Source organism: Mandrillus leucophaeus, unplaced genomic scaffold (assembly GCF_000951045.1).
Source record: "Mandrillus leucophaeus isolate KB7577 unplaced genomic scaffold, Mleu.le_1.0 Scaffold956, whole genome shotgun sequence".
NCBI classification, from domain to species: Eukaryota; Metazoa; Chordata; class Mammalia; order Primates; family Cercopithecidae; genus Mandrillus; species Mandrillus leucophaeus.
This window is the reverse complement of record NW_012110430.1, coordinates 450,696-474,843: the sequence shown is the minus strand read 5'-3', so window position 1 is coordinate 474,843 and position 24,148 is coordinate 450,696. Positions and strand designations below refer to the sequence as shown.

Sequence of the window (24,148 nt, the reverse complement as noted above, 5' to 3'; positions counted from 1 at the left end):
CTCCCCACATCCCTCCAACACATGCACATACATTGCCAGACCTCTTACTTTCATATCAGTTTGCATTTTCTCTCTTTGATGTCCCATCTTACCTTAAACTCAACATGGTCTGAATGGAGTTTTATAAAAATGTTCTTAGCCATCCCTGCCAACACTCTACCACAACTTAATCAATACACAAATAAGTTAATAATTAAATCAATTTCTTTCCTTCTCAGTGTCTAGTGACATTATTCACCCTGTTGCTCAGGCCAGTAGCCTTAGTCTTTTCTTCCTTGCTATTAATATATCACAGTATCCGCTGGGCATGGTGGCTCACGCCTGTAATCCCGCACTTTGGGAGGCTGAGGCGGGCAGAACACAAGGTCAGTAGTTCGAGATCAGCCTGACCAACATGGTGAAACCCCGTCTCTACTAAACACACAAAAATTACCCAGGCGTGGTGGCACGCACCTATAGTCCCAGCTACTCAGGAGGCTGAGGCAGAGTTGCTTGAACTCGAGAGGCAGAGGTTGCAGTGAGTGGAGATCATGCCACTGCACTCTAGCCTGGGCAAAGAGCAAGACCTCATCTCAAAAAAAAAATATATATATATATATATGTGTGTATATATACATATATGACATGTGTATATAGCATATATATGACATGTGACATACGTATATGATATATATATCATATATATACATCTCACAGCATCCATCACAGCATCCCAGGGAGCCTAATCAGCTATACTGCCAAAATAGATCCCATCTTTGTCTGCTTCTCTTATGCCCATTGTTACCATGTACTAAGCACCACCACCATCATCTTTGGAAATGTGGGACACAATATACTTTTAAGTGTCTATTATAATATGAATAGTTTAACATTTATATTAATTACTAATCCTTTCACCACACAGTAGCCTGTATTAAAAATATAAATCATATCACTACCTGCTTAAAACCCACCAATGCTTGTACGGTGCAGTTAGAATAAAATGAATTTTATAATTATTACTATCTGTGTCAGAATCCTCAAAGGCCCTATGAGCTCTAGTCCATGCCCACCTGTTAAATCGTGTCTCTTTTCAGTCCTCATCACCGCCAGCCTCTGGCCTCATACTAAGCATGCCCAGCTGATTAGTGCTTAGTGATTTATCCCTCTACCTGGTATGTTCTTCTCTAGGTCTTGGCCGGCCTGGCTCCTTTTAATTGATCAGTTATCAGATCACATGTCCCGGCTTCTGAGAGGCTTTCTCTCGTGTCAGAAGACGACCTTCTTGCCCCCATCCCTAGTCCATTATCACTTTACCCGGTGTTTTTATCCTGTGGCACTTACCTGAAATTAGTAAGCTATTTTTAATGTATTCATCAGTCTCCCACACTAGAATATTGGTTTTGTGAAAATTGATTTGTCTTTTTCTTAATTGCTTGGTATGAAGAACCTAGTATGTAGTAGGCATAGAAAAAGTTTTTAAGTGAATAAACCCAGAGAGAAACATCCTAATTAAATCACAATTTCCTAAAGGGATATGTATGTTCTCTGGTTTTGCTCATGTTGCGCATTAGATTCTTGTCTCTAGCTTCAGTTAACATTCACTAGCTCTGATACTTACAGGTAATAATGTCTTCATTTGAGATTTACATGGAGCTGTTAAAAGGGTTTGTGGATAATTGTTGAGTCCATATTCTCTAATGAAAAACGTACATAGCCTATCATACGCAGTCATGCATAAGTTAGTGACAGGGATGCACTGTAAGAAATGCATCCTGAGAAATATATCGCTAGGTGATTTTTATCATGTGTACTTCCACAAACCTAGAGGGTATATATTTTTATTTACATGTTTTTTTCATATGGAAAAGCAAGTGTCCTAGGACCATGACTAATATGAATCATTTCTCCTACTTGATCTGCAGTGCCAAAACCAAGTGCCACAAAGCTGTTTTCTCTGTGTGTTATTATATGGGACCACTGTCGTATATGTGATTTGTCCTTGACTAAAACATCACCATGCAGTGTATAACTGTACAGTTACATACAGTAAGTTGTAGAGAACAGTTCTGGTTTCAGTTGCACCATCTCTTATACTTCATATAATTTTGTCTCAAGAACACTTGGACTAATGTTTATCTCTTTTCTTCAGCACTTATCACTAATACTTTATTTTTACCTATAAAAAGATTCAATTTATAGATTCCTGTGCTGAGTCATTATCAAGCAATTTCTTCACATCTGTCTGGCAGGATGCTAGCTATGGCTGTGTGAAAATGGAGTTCAGTTTTTCTCATCTGCTTGCTCTCTATTACCCACTGCGTGCCACAATACTACAATGCAACATCACTATGCCTGTTCAAGTTTTGATCAAATTGTGTTTCAGGCTATCAACTCCTCGTTGTTGGAAACTTTGATGTGTTTCAGGAAGTTATTTTAGCATTTTCATCAAAAGCACATGTCAACTACATTTGGACTTTTGTCCCAACATTTTACAAGTCATTAACTTGAAAATCCATTTAATTGGTATATGGAAGTGATTCTTTAAGGAATAGGAGTTTAGAGTTAGAGACATTGAAGGCCCTCTTCCAGGGGTCTTTTTGTGTTGCTGTGGTAGTAGTGGTGAAAAATGGATAAAATGTATCATCTTAACCATTTTATGTGTATAGTTCAGTACTGTTACATATATTCATTGTTGTACTACCGATCTCTAGAACTTTTTCTTTTTTTTTTTCATCTTACAAAACTGAAACTGTACCCATTAAGTAAAAACTCATTTCTGCCTCCCCCAACCCAACAACCACCATTGTAGTTTCTGTATCTATGAATTTGACTACTTTAGATACCTCATAAGCAGAATCATACAGTATTTGTTTTTGTGACTGGTTTATGTCACAAAAAGACAAATGTCCTCCAGGTTCATCCACTTTGTAGTATGTGTCATAATCTTCTTCCTTTTCAAGGCTTAGTAATATTTCATCATATATATACATTTTGTTTATCCATTCATCCATTGATACATTTAGATTGCTTTCATCTCTTGGCAATTGTGGATAATACTGCTGTTTTGAGCACGTGTGTACAAGGAACTCTTCTAGATGCTTTTGCTAATTCTTTTGAATACACACCCAGAAGTGAAATTGCTGAATCAAGTAGCAATTCTATTTAAAAAACTGTCATACTGTTTTTCAATAGCCATAGAGCCATTTTATATTCCCTCCAACAGTGCACAGGGGTTCCAATTTTTCCACATCCTATCTCACAGTAATTATTTTTCTTTTTTTGATACTAGCCATCCTAATGACTGTGATGTGATACCTCATTTTCTAACAATCAGTAAGGTTGAGCATCTTTTCATATGCTTTTTATTCATTATTTGTATATTATCTCTGGAGTAACATATATTTGTTTGTTGCTCATTTTTTAATAGTTATGTGTTACTAAGTTGTAAGTGTTCTTTACATATTCTGGATCACAGTTCCATCTCCAGGAGATGAAGGAACAAAGCACACTTGAGGATGCAATGGAGGGCCACGGCCAGTTACAGGAAGGACAGCCAATGCAGGGCTTATCCCCTCATTTCCTTAAGGCCTCTGCTCAAGTGTCACCATATTATTGAGTTCTTCCTGCCTATAAATTTTAAAAAATGTTTATTATATAATAAAACAGCACACTGTACTCCCACCCAGCACTCCACATACTCCTTATCATCATCTGGCATACTATAATATATACTTCCTGACATACTATCTATCGCCCTCATTTAAGATGTAAGCTCAAACAAATGTGATTCCTATCAGAATTTACTGCTGTGTCCCCAGTACCTAATGTCTTATCCACATCATTTCTAAAGTTCTCCAGGTCTTAAAATTTCAGATCTCTCCTTTCTTACCTGAAATAGTGCCTGACACATATAAAATGTTCAGGAAATATTGGTTGAATAAATAATTAAAATCTTATGACCCTCCCCTGGCTGAAATTACAGTCAGCCCTCCATATCTGTAGGTTCTGCATCTGCAGATTCAACCAAGCTTGGTTTGGAGGAAAAAAAGACAAGACAATAAAAGTAATTTAAAATATAGTATAACAACTATTTACATTGCATGTACGTTGTATTAAGTATTATAAGTAATCTAGAGATATTTAAAGTATGGGAAGATGTACATAGGTTATGTGCAAATACCATGCTATTTAATATTGGCTACTTGAGCATCCTCAGATTTTGGTATCCTGGGGAGTTCCTGGGACTAGTCTTCCCGATATAGAGGAATGATTATTTTTAGAACCTGGGCCATCTATCTGCAATTCTACTGGTTGAAAATTTATGTAATACCCCAGGAAGGACAAAGGGGTTTCAGCCATTCCCTGCTGCCATTGCGTTTGTCTTCTCCTAATCTCCAATTTAGGAATTACGGGATTTTGTTTTGCAGAGATGGAGGAGACAAACCTGTATTTTGTAACCTAAAGTTTGGAAGGGCCATGGACTATGGGAAAAGAATAGAACAAGAATAAGGAATAAGTCAGAAAGTGAGGGAGATAAACCAATTATCTTCCAGTGGTGGTCTTTTTATTTCCCCTCTCACACTTCAGATGGAAACTGGCTTTTCCTCCAGAAGACAGGAAAGCCCTAAAGCATCAAGGGCTCTATCCTCTCTGCTGGACTGGCTGTGAGGCTGGGAGCAGAGGTGGAAGGAATTTCCCTTGTTCCTCAATGCTTACATTTCATAGTGAAGGGAGAAAACTACATTCTCCTTGGAGGAAATGTAGAGACTCCTGGGGAGTTCAGCTAGGAGGCCATTAGGAAAATTCAGTAGCCTGGGAATCGTGAAGCAAGAAAAACCACAGACTTTTTGAAACCTTTATTATGAAACCCTACTTAATAATCATAAATGTCGTAGCTCACAAATACCCATTGAGTTTGCATTACTCATTGGTGCTTAAGGACCCAAGGTTATTCCACAGGCAAAGCCCACTTTCAGACTTTTTCCCTAAAGACATTTAAGATAACTTGTGAGAACACACTTAATGGCATTTTATATTTTTCCTACCCTGAGATTAAAAAAAAAAAAAAATGCCTCTGTGAAAAGAGTGAGCTCCACTTCTGGGACAGTACTGGTAGAATGCCAAGCCAGGCAGCAGTCCAGTGTGTGCCCGCTATCAGCCCTATGAGCTTGGCGGCACGTGTGGTATGGAGATAGAGGTGTGGTTTCTTACCAAGAGATAAAGGTATACATAGATTTCTCATTTTGAAAATTACCAGAATTGTATCATTACAATCTAGCAGATTGACCTTAAAAAATTGAGGATGAAACGCACAGAAATCAGTAGAATAGATAGGAGAGTTTAAACATGTTCCTAACTGTTCCAGATTCACAAACCAGGGATAATTTTTCTTAAATTAGGTGTATACACATATATAAAAATTAGCTTATCTGTGTTATGATTCTCATTTTCAAAATCATTTTGTGATTAAATTGGGGCCAGGACTGCTTGTTGCCTTTTTTCATAGGACTCTGGAAGGCTTTGATGTACAATAGGGTGACAATTTTCAGGCTTCCTTTGCGGAACAGGAAGTTCCTGAAATGGAGATGAGAGGACATCAGAGAAGACCATTTGGAGATTCTCAAATGTCTGAGTAACCATGCCAGAATCTTGGAGACTTTAAGATAAGAGATGTTGAATTGGCCACAAGTCAGACATAAAAGTGCTCCCCAGGGTTTTTCACTGGGATTTCTCTTGAATGAGATGAACTTGGCAACATAGTCACTGCCGACTGTTGCCAGTGTGGCACATTTGGAGGGCGGCCCACCTGGGCACCTTGTATAAGCCCTAGAAACTAAAGAGCCTACTAGTGAGTTTCACCTGGAAGATAAATTCCCATGATTTCTAGAAATACCAGTACAAAGGGTTTTTTTTTTGTTTGTTTGTTTTTTGTTTTTGAGACGGAGTTTATCTGTCACCAGGCTGGAGTACAGTGGTGCAATCTTGGCTCACTGCAACCTCTGACTCCCTGGTTCAAGCTATTCTCCTGCCTCAGCCTCCCAAGTACCTGGGATTACAGGCATATGCCACCATGCCCAGCTAATTTTTGTCTTTTTAGTAGACATGTTTTCGCCATGTTGGCCAGGATGGTCTCGAGCTGACCTCATGATCCGCCTGCCTCGGCCTCCCGAAGTGCTGGGATTACAGGCGTGAGCCACCGCACCTGGCCAAAGGATTTTTTACAGGTGCGACTTACTTTTTTTTTAATTTAAAACCGCAGACTCAATGTTCTGGGTGAGTGCTGGTCAGCTGCTAGGAGTTAGGCGCTCCAGCAAGTTGATGGCTGTCAGTCAACAGGCTTCAGCTGATCTCTGTCTCACTGATCTCACACTGGTGGATTGATTTCATTTGTGAACTACTGTATTTCTCATGCAAAGGATCCAGGTGAGGAGGCGGCTAGCTCCACCCTTCCCACCTTACGAAGTTTAACTCCAAAGAGTTCACCAGATATTGGCAGGCCCTGAAATCTTTTGGAAAATTCTCCTGAAACTTCCCTGGAGGTCTGTATATCCATCTTTAAAATATATTTATCAATGAAAGATGTGATTTAGAAAGGAGTATCTTTTCCTACCATCTCTTTTCAGTGGTGGTATTCGAACACTCTTTTAAAACACAAAACCCCTTGATCCACTGCTCTGGAATGGTGCTTAGACGCCTGGCATCCTTCTGAGCAGGCAGTGGATCTTGGCCAAGTGCCGGGAGAGAGCGGTGGAGGAAACTGTGGAGGGAAGGCTGGGCGGGAGATGGGGAGCCAGCTGCGGGAAGAATCCACCCTGCCGGTTCTGAAAGCGGAGCTTTGTCCCCTTGCCTGAAAAGGTGATTTGCCTTCACTGGAGTGGCATATCGTGACCAGACACTTCACGGTTTATGCTTGCAAATGACCTGAGTTCCAGAGCATACACATACTTGCTCCAATAAAAATAACTAAACATGGAAAGAAAAAAACTAAGCTCTTTTCAGTGAGGAGTAAGGTATAGCACAGGGCCTATCACCTGAGTGCTTACAAGTATGTGTGAAATGACTTAATTACATTTACCTTCTTTGGTGTGCTTTGTGCTAATAATAATTCAGTTACTGTGGACAACTACGAACATCTTGGGAAAAAAGAACAATGTGCTGCTTTAAAAGATTGTAAAGATTGAATGGACCTTTAGATTAATGAACCCAAATGAAGGAACTGGGCATATGGAAGAGCTGGAGCTTATGACTGCTACCTCCCTTCCTTGCAGCCATAACGTGAGTTCACAGTTTAGAGCTGGAATCATTTCCAGTCCCCTCATTTTAAGGATGTGGGAATACTGAGGGTCAAAATGACTTTTTTCCCTCCCTGGTTTTCAGTTAGTTGGGTTGGGGGGAAGATTCTGTACAGATAATGTTATATATCATGGTTCAAGTGCTCTCCCACCAAAATTTACGTTAATTATCTTTATTAGTCCCTTCCTACATTGCTATAAAGAGCTACCGGAGACTGATTAATTTATAAAGAAAAGAGGTTTAATTGACTCACAGTTTCGCAGGCTGTACAGGAAGCATGGCTGGGGAGGCTTCAGGAAACTTACAATCATGGCGGAGGCGACTGGGGAAGCAGACATGTCTTTCCTGGCCAGAGAAGTAGGAAGAGAGCCAAGGGCGAGGTGCTACACACTTTAAACAACCAGATCTCGTGAGGACTCACTCACTATCACGAGAACAGCAAGGGGGAAGTCCACCCCTCTAATCACCTCCCAGCAGGCCCCTCCTCCAACACTGGGGATTACAGTTCAACATGACATTTTTTCCCCCAGGAAAAAAGTTTGGTTTCCTCATGAGGCTGTGAAACCTAGCTAGGACTGTGAGATGGAGTTAATGGAGCACTGCTATTATCATGGCACTGGAATTGTCACTATCCTAATAATTTGATAATACCCTGAAAGAGATTAATAGTTTTCTCAAAGGAACAAAGTTTTCTGTAAAAACAAGATGACTAACCACTTTTGTGATCCTGGTGAGTTTTTGGCTTCAACATTAATCTTTACTGTGAATACATTTATTCTAGGTTTTTTTGGCTCATATAAGCATCATTTTAATTTTCTGCTCTGCTTAATTGAGGTCACTATTGGTAGAACTTTGTTCTTTGTTTCTATTAGAAAAGTCCAGAAACTAGCACACTGTTTTTTTTTCTTTTGTAGTTGAAGTCAGTATTCATTTGGCATGCCCAAGCCTCCACAGGAATGCATTATGGCATCTCTTCCACAGTTGAGTGAAGAAGAAAAGGCAAGGGAAGAAAGCACACCAGTAATTAATTTTGCAGAATTTAGTACACCTCTTCAGATTTAAAATTCCAGGAGAAAGGTTCTCATCTAGGACACCAGGGATGCACAGATAGGCACCATTCTTTGTCAGCTGCCTGAGCAGCGTCATCCCCAGGCTCATGGAGTGGGGTTGTAGAGGGAGGACAGGCCAGAAGGCATCTTACAGGGTGGGGTCTCCAAGGTGTCCCTAATCCAGAGCCGGCAAGCTAGGACCCACAGCGGGTGCCAAGTCCAAGATTCTGAGCCAGTTGTTTTGAGATGACTCCTAGGTGTTAGAATTGCCTTAGTGCTTCCAGCTGATTGTCATTTTCAGCCAGGCAGAGAACCACTATGCTAAATGAAAGCCTGGTGAGTTTTCAGGATCAGCTATCAGGTAAAAGGCAAGCACTGAGCTGTAGACAGAAGATTCTGCTACTTAGTAACTGTGAGACCTTGGGCCAGTCCTCTGCCCTCTCTGTGCCTGTTTCTTTGTCTATAAAACAGGGATAATGGTGCTCCATGAGGTGTACTGAGAATCAAATTCCATAATCTAGGGGCTCAATCAAGTTTTGTAAATGTGAAATGCCATGGCAGCATCCAGTGCAATGCTTGCACAGAGCCAAGTACTTGTCAGCCAGCATTGAAACTTGCATCGTTTAGTCTGGGAGCTGGGCTGCAGCAAGCAGTGACTGCTTTTCTTTCTGGCCTTGACAGGGCAAAGGCTATTAGTAGTGCCAAGGAGATGAAGTCTTTGTATCCACCCCAAGAAAAATAATAATAATAGTAGCTCAAGTAACATAAAATCCTGTTTGTTTTACAAAATAGTGTGATATCTTCATCAGAATCTCAAAATGTTATAAATTCTATAGCCAGGTGTTCTCTTTCTTTTGGGAAATGCTAACTGATATCCATTATGGTACCAATTGCCCCCATTATTATTATTATTATTATTATTATTATTATTATTATTTGGAGACAGAGTCTTGCTCTGTTGCCCAGGCTGTAGTGCAGTGGCGCAATCTTGGCTCTCTGCAACCTCTGCCTCCCCGGTTCCAGCTTCATCCTCCTGAGTAGCTGGGACTACAGGCACTGCCACCACGCCCAGCTAATTTTTGTGTTTTTAGTAGAGACAGGTTTTGCCATGTTAGCCAAGCTGGTCTCAAATGCCTGAGCTCAGGCTGCCTGGGCCTTCCAAAGTGTTGGGATTACAGGCGTGAGCCACGGAGCCCAGCCCATTATTTATAATCTCTCCACCCCTCCTCACTCCTCACTCTGCCAGGCGGTTTTTATCAGGTTAGTTTCTAAAACTTGGCCCCCACGTTTCTCTGCTGTGCCAGGTAACTGGAGCAAGCGTGCTCCTTTCCAGTTGCACACTCCAGATGCAGGGACAGTGCTGAGCAGTATCCAACATGTCAGACCTCTGAAAAGCAAGGGAGTTATTATCTAAGAAATGTTCAGACCCTTTAAGCTTTCTTTTTTATGTTTAAAAAGCTTAGGTTTACAAGTTAAGGGAATAAACGGGTACTTCTCTGAAAGTGAATCGAAGCCAACTGATCCTATCAAACATTTAATCAGAACATCTGTTTGCGATTGAAGTTTTCTGACCACCAGGGGATTGGTGGTGAGTGGAGACAGCAGCCATAGAGTGCACTCTGCTCTTAGGTTTATCAGGGGATCATATTATCCACGAAGATAGCTTCTCTGTGCTCCAAGACTTTCCTCACTTACTGCTTCTTCCATGAAGTCTTCAGCACAGACAGGCTTTGCACTGTAACATGTAGCGTTTTCTGAGTCTGGGAGTTTAAGATTATCATCATATGATACAATTTATCAGTCATTTTTAGATACCATTTTAGATATAGAAAGCTATGGAAGTTACTTCATGCCTCAAGGCCTAAATGTTATTTCTCCCAAAAGGCCTTATCTCTGTCCTCTGTCTTCCTTATCCTACTCTAAATTAAGTTCAGCTTTTATATGTAGTACTTTTCTCTCTTATCATGTATTTTAGTTTTAATTTATTTATTATTGTCCTTTTTTCATATTGTTGACTGTCTGCTTCCCCACTAGATTAAAAGCTCTACCTAGTATGTCAGATCTCAGAGGAGATCTCTGTGAAAGGCATTTATGTCTAAGTAACATTCAGACTTTTAAGGTATCATTTTTTAAAATTAAAAAAACCCAAGGATTATTTTACTCCAGATATCAACTTAAAATATGTGAAAGACATAAATATTAGAAATAAAGATTTAAAGTTAGTTTTCTAAGAGCTTCTGAAAGAAAGTGATACGTTGATTAATAAAATGAAATTCTAACACAGTAATAATCATATAGATGCATAACCTTTAAAAAATATATACACAAATTGGATCATACGATAGGTACTCTCCTGCTCTTTATGTTTTTCACTTAATCGAGCATCTTGGTGTTCTTTCATGTCAGCACCTGATGCAAAGATCGCTGGTACATTTCATGGCTGTATTGTGTTCATTGTAATTTATTTACCGATTTTCATGTCAGAGGACATTTCTTGGCACTTCTCCTTTCTGCTACCATGTGAAGAAGGACATGTTTGCTTCTTCTTCCATCATGATTGTAAGATTCCTGAGGCCTCCCCAGCCCTGTGGAACTGTGAGTCAATTAAAACTCTTTCCTTTATAAATTACCCAGTCTCAGGCAGTTTCTTATAGCAGTGTGAGAACGGACTAACGCATGTTCCAACAGTGGAATTGCTAGGTCAAAATATGTGTATTTTTTTATTATGATAATGTGATGTGTAATTTTTGCCTCATGTTTCTTGATCCACAAGGTGTTGGGGAGATTTTCAGATTTTCTAACGGAGGTATGTAAGATTTCAAGCAAGATAAATGACTCAAACCTAGAAATGATCACAGAGTAATCAAGGATAAAGTGAAGCTATACACTGAATTGTTAAGTAGCCGAGGAAGAAAATTATCAGAATATTACAACCTATCCCCCCATTTAACTCCTTACACATTTATTAGACAGAAAAATAAAATCTACACTTTGGCTTTTTATATTACTGAAAGATACGTTTTCAGTAATATAACCACTAGACCAAATTAAAGTAGACATTGTCTATTAAAGATGCCTCTTCTCAATGAGAACACATGGACACAGGGAGGGGAACATCATACACTGGGGCCTGTCAGGGGGAGGCGGGTAAGGGGAGGGAGAGCATTAGGACAAATACCTAATGCGTACAGGGCTTAAAACCTAGATGATGGGTTGATGGGTGCAGCAAACCACTATGGCACATGTATACCTATGTAACAAACCTGCACGTTCTGCACATGTATCCCAGAACTTAAAGTAAAATAAAATAAAGATGCCTGTTCTCAAGTGTAGAAAGGGTTTAGAGTTTGGGTACATGTTGTTTGTAGAGACATGATATTGACATGCAGATGCCATAATTCTGTATCACAGGCACTGTAATCCTATGTCATCCCCCAAATCTAGAAGCATTACAGTAGATTTGAGATTAATTTGTTTTAACCTGTTTTGGCATCACTGGATATTCTTCCTACTCTGGAAACTGTCAGAGTCTAAGACCAACAGCAGTTCAGATTTTGTTATCGAGAAAATCAGTGACCTCTCCTATGTTAATAAAGAGTTGCTACTGTTGGATCACCTGTTGCTGTGTTTTGACAACTCGTTTCCCACTCCCACCCCCCTTTGATAGTAGGATAGAAATATGATAAAACATTTTCATTGCCTAATACTAGAAAGTAATTGTACCTTTGGTTATTGAGTTAGTAGGGTGGAGATTGGTTGGCGGTTGGCATTTCACAATAAAAGATCCTTGAGAAACTATGGTTTGATTCCAAAAAAATCTTAATTTAAGATGAAGATCAATAAGGGAACAATGTAAAATTGTTTTTTTTTTTTTTAAATCAACTATTGATGTTCATGTGAAAATAATTTAAAGTGTTGATGATTTATACCCAAGGCTCTTTTTTTTCCCCAGGGCAGAATTCTGGAATTCTTAACATTACTGAGCTATACCATTTTGACTTCCAGATGGAAATAAAAGTGGAAGGTTAAAATATGGAGTTATTCAGTCTTTTTGCAAGTAGGTAAATGGTCAGACGTCATGATCAAAGCCTTAGGAAGTTTTGTTGTTGTTGCTGTTGTTGTTTTGAGAAAGGGTCTCACTCTGTCACCCAGGCTGGAGTGCAGTGGCACAATTATGGCTTATTGCAGGCTCGACATTCTGGACTCAAGTGATCCTTTCACCTCAGCCTCCCAAATAGCTGGGACTACAGGTGTGCACCACTTTGCCCAGCTAATTTTTGCATTCATAGAAATGAGGTTTTACGATATCGCCCAGGCTGGCTTCAAACTCTTGGGCTCAAGCGAGCCACCACCTCAGCCTTCCAAAGTGCTAGATTTACAGCTGTGAGCCATTGTGCCCAGCCCAGCCCAAAGCCTGGTTTTAAAGAAGATTGGGCATATCTTACACATCTTTAAAAAGGACCGCAATACATAACACCTATAAAAGACAAAAAAAAAAAAAAAAAAAAAAACCCTGAAAACAAGAACTTGCTTTCTAAACTTTTATTCTAAAAATTCCAACATCTGTTTATGTAAATATCCAAAGGAAACTCCCAACCTTATACACATACATACTCTTCAGCTCTTTAGTGCCACTAATTATTTCTATTGTTTTTGTTACACATATATATTTGTTTATTTTCATGTTTGTTGTCTCCTGCAATAGGCTGTGGAAACTCCCCCTCCCCAACCTCCCTCATGAGTACTGTAATATCTGACACTTGGTGGGTGTTAAATATGTGTTGATTTAATACATGAAACAGTCTTTTCTCCACCAGTCCTAATGCCAGTTTGTCATCCAAGGGCTGATTAGAGATTAGTGTTATATGTCAACATCACGCTAGAAATTCACTAGGAAAGCCTCACAAGCTGGTAGCATTGTGATTGCATCGATTGTGGCCAGGCACCTAATATTTAAAGTAGATTTTTAAACATTATCAATCTGGGCCAGGTGCAGTAGCTCACGTCTATAATCCCAGCACTTTGGGAGGCTGTGGCAGGAGGGTTGCTTGAGTCCAGGAGTTCAAGACCAGCCTGAGCAAGATGATGAGACCCTATTTTCATTAAAAAAAAAAATCTAATATGTGCTTGTTTTAAAATAGTTAAATAGACGGGGACAGTGGCTCATGCCTATAATCCTAGCTACTTGGGAAGCTGAGGCAGGAGGATCACTTGAGGTCAGGAGTTCAAGGCTGTAGTGAGCTGTGATTGAGCCACTTCACGCCAACCTGTGCAATAGAACAAGATCTTATTGCTTAAAAAAAAATTAAAAATGGTCAAATAGTGCAGAAATGTACACAGTATAAAATAGAAGGTACCCTCCCCCACCCACAAAGTATTACAGTTAATTGTATAATGGATATTCTTGGCCCCTCCTGACATCCCATGGCAAATAGCTAGTGATCAGGAAACAGGCTCCTTGTGGATTAGGAACCCAGTGCAGGAGTTTGAGAAGAAAGCACCTTAGCTAATCAGGATGGTGATCCCCACCTCCTCATCTCCTTGCTGCATTGTGTCTGATGTTGCAGAGGGAGCAGAAATGTATACTGCTCCCTCCACAGAGCTCTCTGCTATTCCACTGATTCATTTGGCTTTGACAAAAATGATATGTATGGTATATTTCTTTTCTTTCTTTTCTTTTCTTTTTTTTTTTTGAGACAGAGTTTCACTCTTGTTGCCCAGGATGGAGTGCAATGGCACAATCTCAGCTCACTGCAACCTCCATTCCCCAGGTTCAAGCAATTCTCCTGCCTCAGCCTCCCGAGTAGCTGGAATTACAGGTGTGTGCCACCGTGCCTGGCTAATTTTTGTATTTTTAGTAGAGACGGGGTTTCACCATGTTGGCCAGGCTGGTCTCAAACTCCTGACCTCAGGTGCTCCACCCGCCTCAGCCTCCCAAAGTGCTGGGATTACAGGCATGAGCCACCGCTCCCAGCCTGTATGGATATTTCTTCTTTTTTTTTTTCTTTTTTTTTAAAGTATGACCATAGAGCTGGGAAAAGGCATGTGACGTAGTAATCATCTGCCTTCATTCAACACAGTGGTCCAGACCCGCAGCCTGTTTGAGGCTCTAGATTTAGAATAATCTTTATCATGTGAAGGAAAGATAATTTCACTTGAAACAGAAGCTTTTCTATACCAACAGCTTCTCCTTCGAGCCTTTCTATGGAAAGTGCTCATTTCACATCCTGTTGTAAACTCACTAGTTGTCACTTGTGGAAAGTTGGTGCATGATTACCTTTTGTGGAGATGAGAGTCAGGATCAGGAACTGGAAGACTGAGCCCACCAGGTGTGGACTGCCTAGGCTGTCCCTCCTTGACCCCGCACTCTGGCCAGCTTCTACTGCTCCAAAAGAGCAACCCCACTGCAGGAGATGCCCCTCCTTGGGGTCGCCACACCAGGAGCAGGCCTCTGGAAACCTGAGAAGTGCTTTGAGAATGACAGCCATCCTTGGCTCCTAGAGACTCACTTGTCCAAGAAAAAAATGTATATAAATAAAAATTCTCATAGCAATAGGAATAATATGAACAATCAATGTGGCAAATTGAATTAGCTGTAAATCAGTTTCCTTAACTTTGAATTAGGGTTAATTAACCTTAATCTCTCTACCTGACAAAATAAGATCAGAGAGGAAGGTGATTTTCAACATTGAGGGTTAGCCAAAGTAAATTAGCAATAATAATAATACAAATAATAATAGAGTAAGAAGAGTAGTATAATGAAAACTGTTTCGTTGAGCACCTATACATCAGAGGCTTGATGCTAACTAAATACCTTACTTATATTGCTTTACAAAATTCATAAGATGAATTTGCATGTTAGATATTACTCTCATTTCAGAGGAAAAGATTCTTCAGTAACTTGGCTAATTATAAAACTGTTAGTAGTAAGTGTTTGGGCTGTGATTGGAGCCTATTGTACAAAGGGTTCAATTTGCAACTCTGATCTATTGACAGTGGCATAGAGTTGCCGATCACGTCAATGTGTTGTTCAGGGATGGCCAGAAAGAGTGCTGAGATTGATTAGCAACGTCTGCTGTGGGCCTAAGTAAGGACTGGGGGTAGCAGAATAGAGCAGCATATTTGCCTGCTGCATCACACTGCCTCTCAAGCTAATGTAACTTAGGGAGGAGGGAAAGTCTCTTCACCTTAAAGTGTATTTTGGTAAAGCGTCACAGTGTGACACTGTTGTGATAAAAACCACCTGGTTCCAAAGTGTGCAGAGGCTGAAATGTGCCAGGGGCGGAGCTAGTGGCTCCCCACAAATAACAATTATCCCATTGGCCAGGCAGCCCCCACAGCACTCCCCAGCAGTAGCACTGTCACATCCCAACAATGCGCCTTTGCCCACAGACACATGGGCCCAATGGCTGGCACTGACGGTTTCCCTGAAAAGTGCTACTGTCCTCTGTTCTGAGTCAGCCTTATTGTTCAGAGCTTAGGGAATGAGGCACATGTCCAGATATGGGACAATAATATGTGCTATACACTTGCTGTCAGCAATATTGTAGGTCACCATGATATCAAAACCTTCAGTTCTACAGCGCTCTGAAGTGACCTCCCCATACCCTAGCCCTCAAACTTGTGAATACCGATTTGCCCTTAATTCAAATACCACTTCCTCTGAAGTCTTCCACCCACTAGCCAGAGTTAGCTTCATGATTTTTTTTCACTCCATCATCTGAAATCATGCCAGTAAATATTTGACCATTGAAAGAATGAACTTGTGTGAATACCTTAGAAATGGAGAATAAATTACAATGATTTTTTGAGACCCAAAAGGATGAAAGGATAGTAACTATTTCAAAGGTACATTCTTTGGATCTACTCTGATCATGTGTGCATCACATAGTCTAACAGCAAGTAGAGTAACAGGAAGGGTTTGGGGCTATATCCCAGCACTATGGGAGGCTGAGGTGGGTGGATCACGAGGTTAGGAGTTTGAGACCAGCCTGGCCGACATAGTGAAACCCCATCTCTACTAAAAACACAAAAAATTAGCTGGGTATGGTGGTGCACACCTGTAGTCCCAGCTACTTGGGAGGCTGAGGCAGGAGAGTCACTTGAACCCGGGAGGCGGAGGTTGCAGTGAGCCGAGATCATGCCACTGCCTTCCAGCCTGGGCAACAGAGCAAGATTCTGTAAAAAAAAAAAAAAAAAAAAAAAAGTAGCCATCATCTGGTGAGGGAAAGAGAGTACACAAAAAAAAATTCAGATAAGGCAGAAAAATATCCATTACTTGATGCTACTAATGGAATCAACCCTTCATCCCCAAATTAGGACAGATAATGGACTATAAAGACTGAGGTCATTCCACTGGGAGGAGATATTTCCTTGAGATAAGAAAGTAAAACGAAGCCAGTTTTGTTATGAAGAGGGGAGAAATGCAAAGGTGCTGAGGCAGAAAACTGAAAGTGCCTGAAAGTGCTGGAGTGATTGGCTCATAGCAAGCAAGAAGAGAATGGCAGGAGGTGAGAGTGGAGAATGGGGAGAGAGAGGCGGTGCAGAGAGGCCTTGTCGGTTCTGATAAAGGAGTTGAGGTTTTTATTCTAAGTGCAGAGAAAAACCACTAAAGGATTGAACAAGATCTGTATCTGTAAAATGACAGTAATCCTCTGCAGGACAATTTCATACACTGGAAAGAGTAACACCGTTTGATGGAGTCTTCATACCTTTAGAGAAGCTACTTACAAAGACCCAACTTAATAGGCAATTGCCAGGAATTAAACTTCATTATTTTGATTCTGTACAAAGTTGACCTTTAGTTCTAGTTGGCAGATGCATGCTTTCTGGACAGGTTAGCCTAGTGGAATGATTTATTCTAGAGCAACTCTAAATAAGATATTTTAAATAAAAAACAGTGCCTCTGAGGAGAAAAGAAGTCTCCACTTCCCAATTCAACAGTTGTTCGTTCATTCATTGATCTCTCGACTGACTTCTAGAGTAAGATGCTGCCCTTTGGGGCAGAAAAGGCTAAGCAGGTCCGTCTTCCCCACATAGTCATCCAGCTCTCCTTTCAGCCCGGGCGTGGTTCACACACTTTGGGATGTACACTTACAGGGTTCACTTCGTAACAGCAGCTGCTTGTTCCCATTGTCAAGTACTTTCCCACAGCAGGTTGTGTTTCTTGAGCCTAATGTGTTCCAGAATTTCCTGTTTCCTTACCAGTTCTTTGATTTAAAAAATTTATTTTTTCTTCACTTTTTCGACAATCTGTATTGAGCACCTGTGCCTATGTGGAGGTAAACACATCACAGAGCATTGAAGAGCAGTGTTGGGGCGGTATTAGCACATGGTGCTAGGGAGCTCAGGGGGTGAGCACTTGTCTCTGCCTGAATGGGCTTCCTGGAGGAGGTGACAGAGCTAAGCTTTGAAGGAGTCTCATTCTGACATCTCTGAGAAAGATGGATCAGAGAGTAGAAAGCAATTTGGAGACTGCTGGAGAAATCCAAGGAGAGTCCGAAAAGCCTGGACTGGTAAGGCAAGTCCAGAGGTAGAGGAAAAGTTTGCTTAAAGAGAAACAGGTTTTCAGGAAATAGAGCCAAGTGGAACTTGGAGAATAACCGGGCATAGGGCAAAAGTGAGGTAATTCAAAGAGTTTGCAGCCACACCCATCTGCTCTCCGAGGAATAGTTTCCAAGCTGAAACTCAAAGGTCACCAGTGTTCTTCATGAGATCCTGCCCTGAATCTATTACCCTTTCTCATGACCTCTTTTTGGAACATTGATGAAGAGAAAGTGGTATCATGTATGGTTTCAGAATAAAGTGCTGGAGTCATTGTATTCGCTCATTTTAAGATGCTTTCAAGGAAATACAAATATTATGATTCTTATGCCTATTTTCCGCCAGTGGCAAACCAGTCTTCTAAATATGGTTAATGTGAGAAGTGAAACTATTTTCCTAAATGCTGTTTCTTTTCTCTTTTCATCATGAAGTATATTCGGTGCTCTTCGAACTGGTGCTTATATGGTGTACATTTTGATGACCAAAGGCCTGAAGCAGTCAGTTTGTGACCAGGGTTTTTACAATGGACCTGTCAGCAAATTCTGGGCTTATGCATTTGTGCTAAGCAAAGCACCCGAACTAGGTGAGTACCTTCTTCCATTTCCTCTCCCTCTCTTTGTAGCAACATATCCACAATGTTTATTTAGTGACCAAAGGAACAATTTGAAGGTCCTATTTTGTTGGTTTCAGGAAAGTTACAGTGAATGAATTTGAGTTCTTGACTGACTTCTACTTTCTATTGTTCACTCCCTCTTTCCTTTTAAATAATTTTACATTGTGCATATTAACAGCAGATAGTTTATACTGAACATGCTGATTTTTTAGCTCTACTAAAAATATACTGCCAGGGACTTATACAATGTACACAGCCCCCTTTAAAAGGCCCACTGAGCTGAGCTAATATTAAAATATGGGGGAAAAAAGAGCAACACAGCTATTTCCAAGTCCCGTATCTGAGCGTACTTTCATCTGTAGAGTTAGGATTCAGATTAGGAATTAAGCTTTTCATCTGGGAACCCTCATGTTCTCATTAACAAATGCTAAGGGTTGGTCTCTGGTGGTGTTTGATTTTAATCATCAAGACTGGCCTTAGGGAAGGGGAATGTAATTTACCTTCTAGAAATTAATAGAAAATACAGGCTGTATTTGTAGATTTCTATAATTTTTCCCTCAACTCTTTAATGGTCTTGAATGTAAGTGTGGCACAGGTTAGCAGAAATAGTAAAGTCAAGGAGCTGATGTGGGCACAGTTTTCCAGGAAAATGTCTTTATTTACACAGAAAGAGATCTAGTGGTGACAACAAGCTCTGAGTACATCCATGAGTAATACTAGCAAACTGGTACAGATTGTACAGGTACAAACTGGTAAGGCAAACCTGGTCACCATCTGGGGTTCTGGGTTTTTTTTTTACCTGCAATTAAGAATTATACATATTTAGTTCAAAAGATATCAATTGCGATTTTTGCCATGGTTTTCAATGGCAAAACTGCAATTACTTTTGCACCAACCTAATATGTATTGTCCCCTCACCTCTTTCTCCTAAAGAGGGCGATCGAGGTTATACTTTCCTTACAAACCACCTGCAATATAAGCTATGAGCAGTCTCTGTAAGGTGCTCTTTGTTCATGCCCCGTGTCTATTCAGATAGAATGGGAAGAGTCTGATGTGTGCAGGCCAGCAACCCAGCCGCCTTCCACTGGAAGCCAGAAACCTGCTGTTTACAAGTAGATGACAGTTGGTTTGAGCTACTGTCATCCCAGGTCAAAAACAAGGGAAGAACAACAGAAGAAAATTTTTCCTGAAAGCCTTTTCTAAGAGGGGCAGAGGTACAAAGATAGTCCAAAATAACTAGATAACTACCGCATGCATGTGCACGCCTGCACCCCTCCCCGACACACATACGCCTATACACACGCAGCCTATGAAAATGGTCTCAGGCTAAAATGCATTAGTGTGGATTCATTTAGTCATTCATTCAATGCATTTATGTTAAGCACCGGCTGAAATAGAATGGCAACTTTATCTAAAAGGAATTTTATGATACAAATTTTATGAACCAGACCCCAGGAGGTATTGGTACCACTAGGTATGAAGTCATAGGCTAAAGAAGTGGTTTTCACCCTGGATTTACAGACAATGCCTGAAAAATCTGAAGAGGTATTTCGGGGAATTTTAAAATTATATGAGAATATTTTAATTTGCTTTGATTCATAGAGTTTCTGAATCAGAGCACTTGTTCTCAAACTGGGGTTGATCTGAGAGTGTGAGCATGTATTCTTTACTCTTGGGGTTTTGTGACTCTTTTTTCTCCCCACTGAGACAGAGTCTCACTGTGTTGCCTGGGCTGGAGTGCAGTGGTGCTATCTCAGCTCACTGCAACCTTCGCATCCCGGGTTCAAACGATTCTCGTGCCTCAGCCTCCCGAGTAGCTGAGATTACAGGTGTGTGCCACAGCACCTGGCTAATTTTTGTATTTTTAGTAGAGACAGGGTTTTCACCATGTTGGCCAGTCTGGATTTGAACTCCTGACCTCAGGTAATCAGCCCTCCTTGGCCTCTAAAGTGCTGGGATTACAGGCATGAGCTACTGTGCCCGGCTGTGGCTTTTTTTCTTTAAAATAAATTTACACATTATTAAAGTTTGAATTATTTTAGTTGAGAAATCTATCCCTCTGACTTTTATGCTATTTAATAACCTTATTAATCCCCTATATTTTTGACAAAGGCCTGACTACAGCTACAGAAATGTAGTAAATGCATGAAACATGTGAGTTCCCCTGAATGCTACCCCTGAACACTTCAACAATTTCTACCTTTTACTACCTCCCCCCCAGATTTTTTTTTTAAATAAGAAATGGTATGATATGTCTGACCTTTAAGCCTCAGATCGCAAAGAAGCAGCCTCAGTGTTTTCTTCTAGAAATGCCTTTTCCCTGCAAGGAATACTTGTCTGTGTTGTGTTCTGAGTTATATGCAGCTGTATTTGAGGTGCTTGAGAACAAACATAGTCCTTTCTACCTTTTGGAGGAATAATTTATTGAAATGCCACCTCAAGCTATCTATAGTGATGAATTTCCTTTAAAGACATAATCAGGGCCGGGCGCGGTGGCTCAAGCCTGTAATCCCAGCACTTCGGGAGGCCGAGACGGGCGGATCACGAGGTCAGGAGATCGAGACCATCCTGGCTAACCCGGTGAAACCCCGTCTCTACTAAAAAATACAAAACACTAGCCGGGCGAGGTGGCGGGCGCCTGTAGTCCCAGTTACTTGGGAGGCTGAGGCAGGAGAATGGCGTAAACCCGGGAGGCGGAGCTTGCAGTGAGCTGAGATCCGGCCACTGCACTCCAGCCCAGGCAACAGAGCGAGACTCCGTCTCAAAAAAAAAAAAAAAAAAAAAAAAGACATAATCAGACCTATGCTCTCTGTCCTCCTGACTTTTAGGATTCCTAGAGAAGACCTATTAGTGTAGCAACCAGAGGTATTCATGTTTTCATCTTCTATCTTGGTTGTGTTGATGCTGATGATCTTAATATCACCTGTCTTAATTTAATCCAGGCCCAAATGTCCACTCCCCTCAGCCTCATGGCAGACATTGTAATTGAACAGAGTTTTCCCTCTTGAGCCCCAAAGGAGCCATAGTCCAGTTTCCTATTTGCAGTCAACAGGAGTGGTGTGCCGCTGGCATGATAATCCCTTTCCCTGGAAAGGACTCATTCATCACAAAAACTTGTAGTAGTCCTTTGTGGATTATCCAACAATTGATCCTTCTGTAGTTAAAATATGAGATTGAAGTGTTGGGAAAAATAATATTCTAATCTTGATGTAGTTTTTAATGAGGCTAATTAGTAACATAAATTCTTCATATAGTTTCAAACGCTTTATAGAGATAATTTTCATGTCCTGAATACTTTTTTTTTTTTTTTTTTTACATTTTAAAATATGGGATATTGTTCTTCAAATACTCTGGAGCTCCTCTGACAATGGCCATTCAGAGGTTAACTGCTGACTCAAAACAGGTCCAAAATCAGTGCAAGTGTCTCCAAGACAAGCAGACCTAGGTCTTTACATAGTCAACATGTTTGCCTGGATGACTTTTTTTTCCCATGCATTTTGGACGTTAAATTTCTTTCCAGTTTGTGTAGTTGGGAAATCTTGTCTCCACTATTGAGTTAAGAGAGATTTACCCATTTCGATTATTTAGAACTTTTCTTATTTTTAGGTCCCAAGTTTTACCTTTCAATATTCTAAGACTCTGGACTCTCTTATGAGCATCAAAAGGAAAAGATCTTGTGAGGAAAAAAACAGTTCTTCCATGCACAATATTGAAACTGCATCCCCCCAGCTCCCACAAACTCAAACTCCTGTTTTAAATTGCAGTAAAATATACATACTGTTCAGATTGTGGAGCAACCATCACTCCATCAACTTCCAGAACTTTTGCATCTTCCCCAACTGAAATGCTTCTCATTCCACACTAACTCCCCCTTCACTAAACTCTTAATAAATAGCAAGAAGAGCTTTCTGTTTCAGCAGAAAACCGTGTGCTCATTTCAGTGAATTATGGGGTTGCAGGCCACTAGAACAAGTGAGAGGAAGAGAGCCACTAACCTGCTTTGTGTGCCAAATCTTTGAGCACCTACTATTTGGATTATATTAAAACCTGCTGAGATTTTGTTTTGTTAGAACTTGGAAACATCTGCTGTGAGCCCAGGTCCTTGCTCAGTTGAGCATGTCATTGTTTTTGAAGCTCTGACTCAGCAGCACTCTAGCTAGCTCTGGGAAGAGGGACTCAGCTGTGTGTCACAAACCACACACACAGAGTAGCCTCTCTGTGTCTCTTGGTGGCCAAGAACACCCTGGGGATTTCCAAATGCTTGTTGCTTTTCCTGCAGCTGCAAAGGTGTAGTTAAGAAGGGACACTTGGGTATAAGGAACACCATGCCCTGCCTGAAAGCTGACTCTTCCATGATAATAGTTGGACCAAAGGTTAGAGAAATTATGATAAAGAGAACATGAGCCAGGAGGTAGCCAAAATGACATGACTGAAACATCCAAGAGTCTAAAGTCCCATTGCTTGTACTTGGCCAGCATCGTTCCCATTATGCCAACAGGACATTTGAACAAGAAAGATTGACCAACTCAAATGCACAGTTCCTCTGATAGTTAACATTTCTGGGTCACTCCATAGCTTCTGGAAAGCCTGAAATTACCTTCACTTGGCATGACTCTGGCTCATGACAAATTAAATGTGACATTATGTGGTTTCCCCAGAGGAAAAATAATTTGTACCTGCTAGAGCGGCATGACTGATGCATCTCAGCTGCCATATCCAAAACCGTGCGAGGACTCGGTTAGCTCTTCTGGAGCCCCACCAGTTCCCCCTGCTTGAGGGAAACTACCACTGTTTGGGTCAGCAGTCTTGGGGATAGTAACCCTGATAGAGCGTTGAATGGTACTACTGATCAGCTCCAGAGCCATTGCTGCGAGACGCTTAGTTTCATTCCTGCACCCACCATCCCGCATATGTGTTCTGGAAAAAACTCCTAAGCAAATTTAAGTTAATTTTGTCATTGAAATTTTGGGACATGTTTTCTCCCCTCCTACCCCTCCACTCCACTCCACTCCCTAAAGTAACTAGAAACACCCAGTGTGTCTCAGATAAACCTGAGATATACCCTCACCTCCAGACAGGAGAAACACAAAGCCGTTCTTAACTCCAGAATTGTACCTTCCACTTTCCATCCCACACTGGCCCATTCTAATATGGTTTTTCTTAATCATTCTTTAGACAGTAAGATTTTAATATAAAAGTGATGATAGAGTTAAACTAAAGAATTAGGATGAAATGCATATCACTTTATGACAAATTTATTATAATGTGTTTGGAATTGTATGGGGATTTATATTTTAGTTAATGCTAACAGACTCATAAAAGCATCTATTCAATTATGAATGACTCAATTTGTTTTACATATACAGTTTCTTAGACATCTACCTTCTTTACACTATGAACAAAGGTAGCTGGAATTGATTGTGTCTACGTTATTGTCGACAGAGGGATTGGAGGCACAGAGTAGTAGTTATACAGAAACGGTGGCTCTCTGACAGGCACACAAAAATAGCCCAGTTTAACACTGAGAAGTAGACCCCGGGTCTCCTGACACCAGTTTTGTCCCTTAAGTATGAGTGTTACCATCAGCATCCATCATTGTTAGCCTGCCTGACATTTATAGACACCATAAAAATCAGGCATCTTGCAAGAGAGAAGATGACTTCAACAA

At 40.7% G+C, this 24,148-nt stretch overlaps 1 protein-coding gene across 5 annotated transcripts in view; it reads left to right on the top strand.

Moving 5' to 3' along the window:
* The window catches only part of ELOVL6 (ELOVL fatty acid elongase 6), a 156,588-nt gene that overhangs the window by 127,348 nt on the left and 5,092 nt on the right, over nt 1–24,148 (top strand). For all 5 annotated transcript variants that reach the window (XM_011970576.1, XM_011970577.1, XM_011970574.1 and 2 more), the window contains one exon: nt 18,299–18,450. In XM_011970576.1, the coding sequence (XP_011825966.1) occupies nt 18,299–18,450 (152 nt within the window). The remainder of the gene's footprint in view (nt 1–18,298; nt 18,451–24,148) is intronic.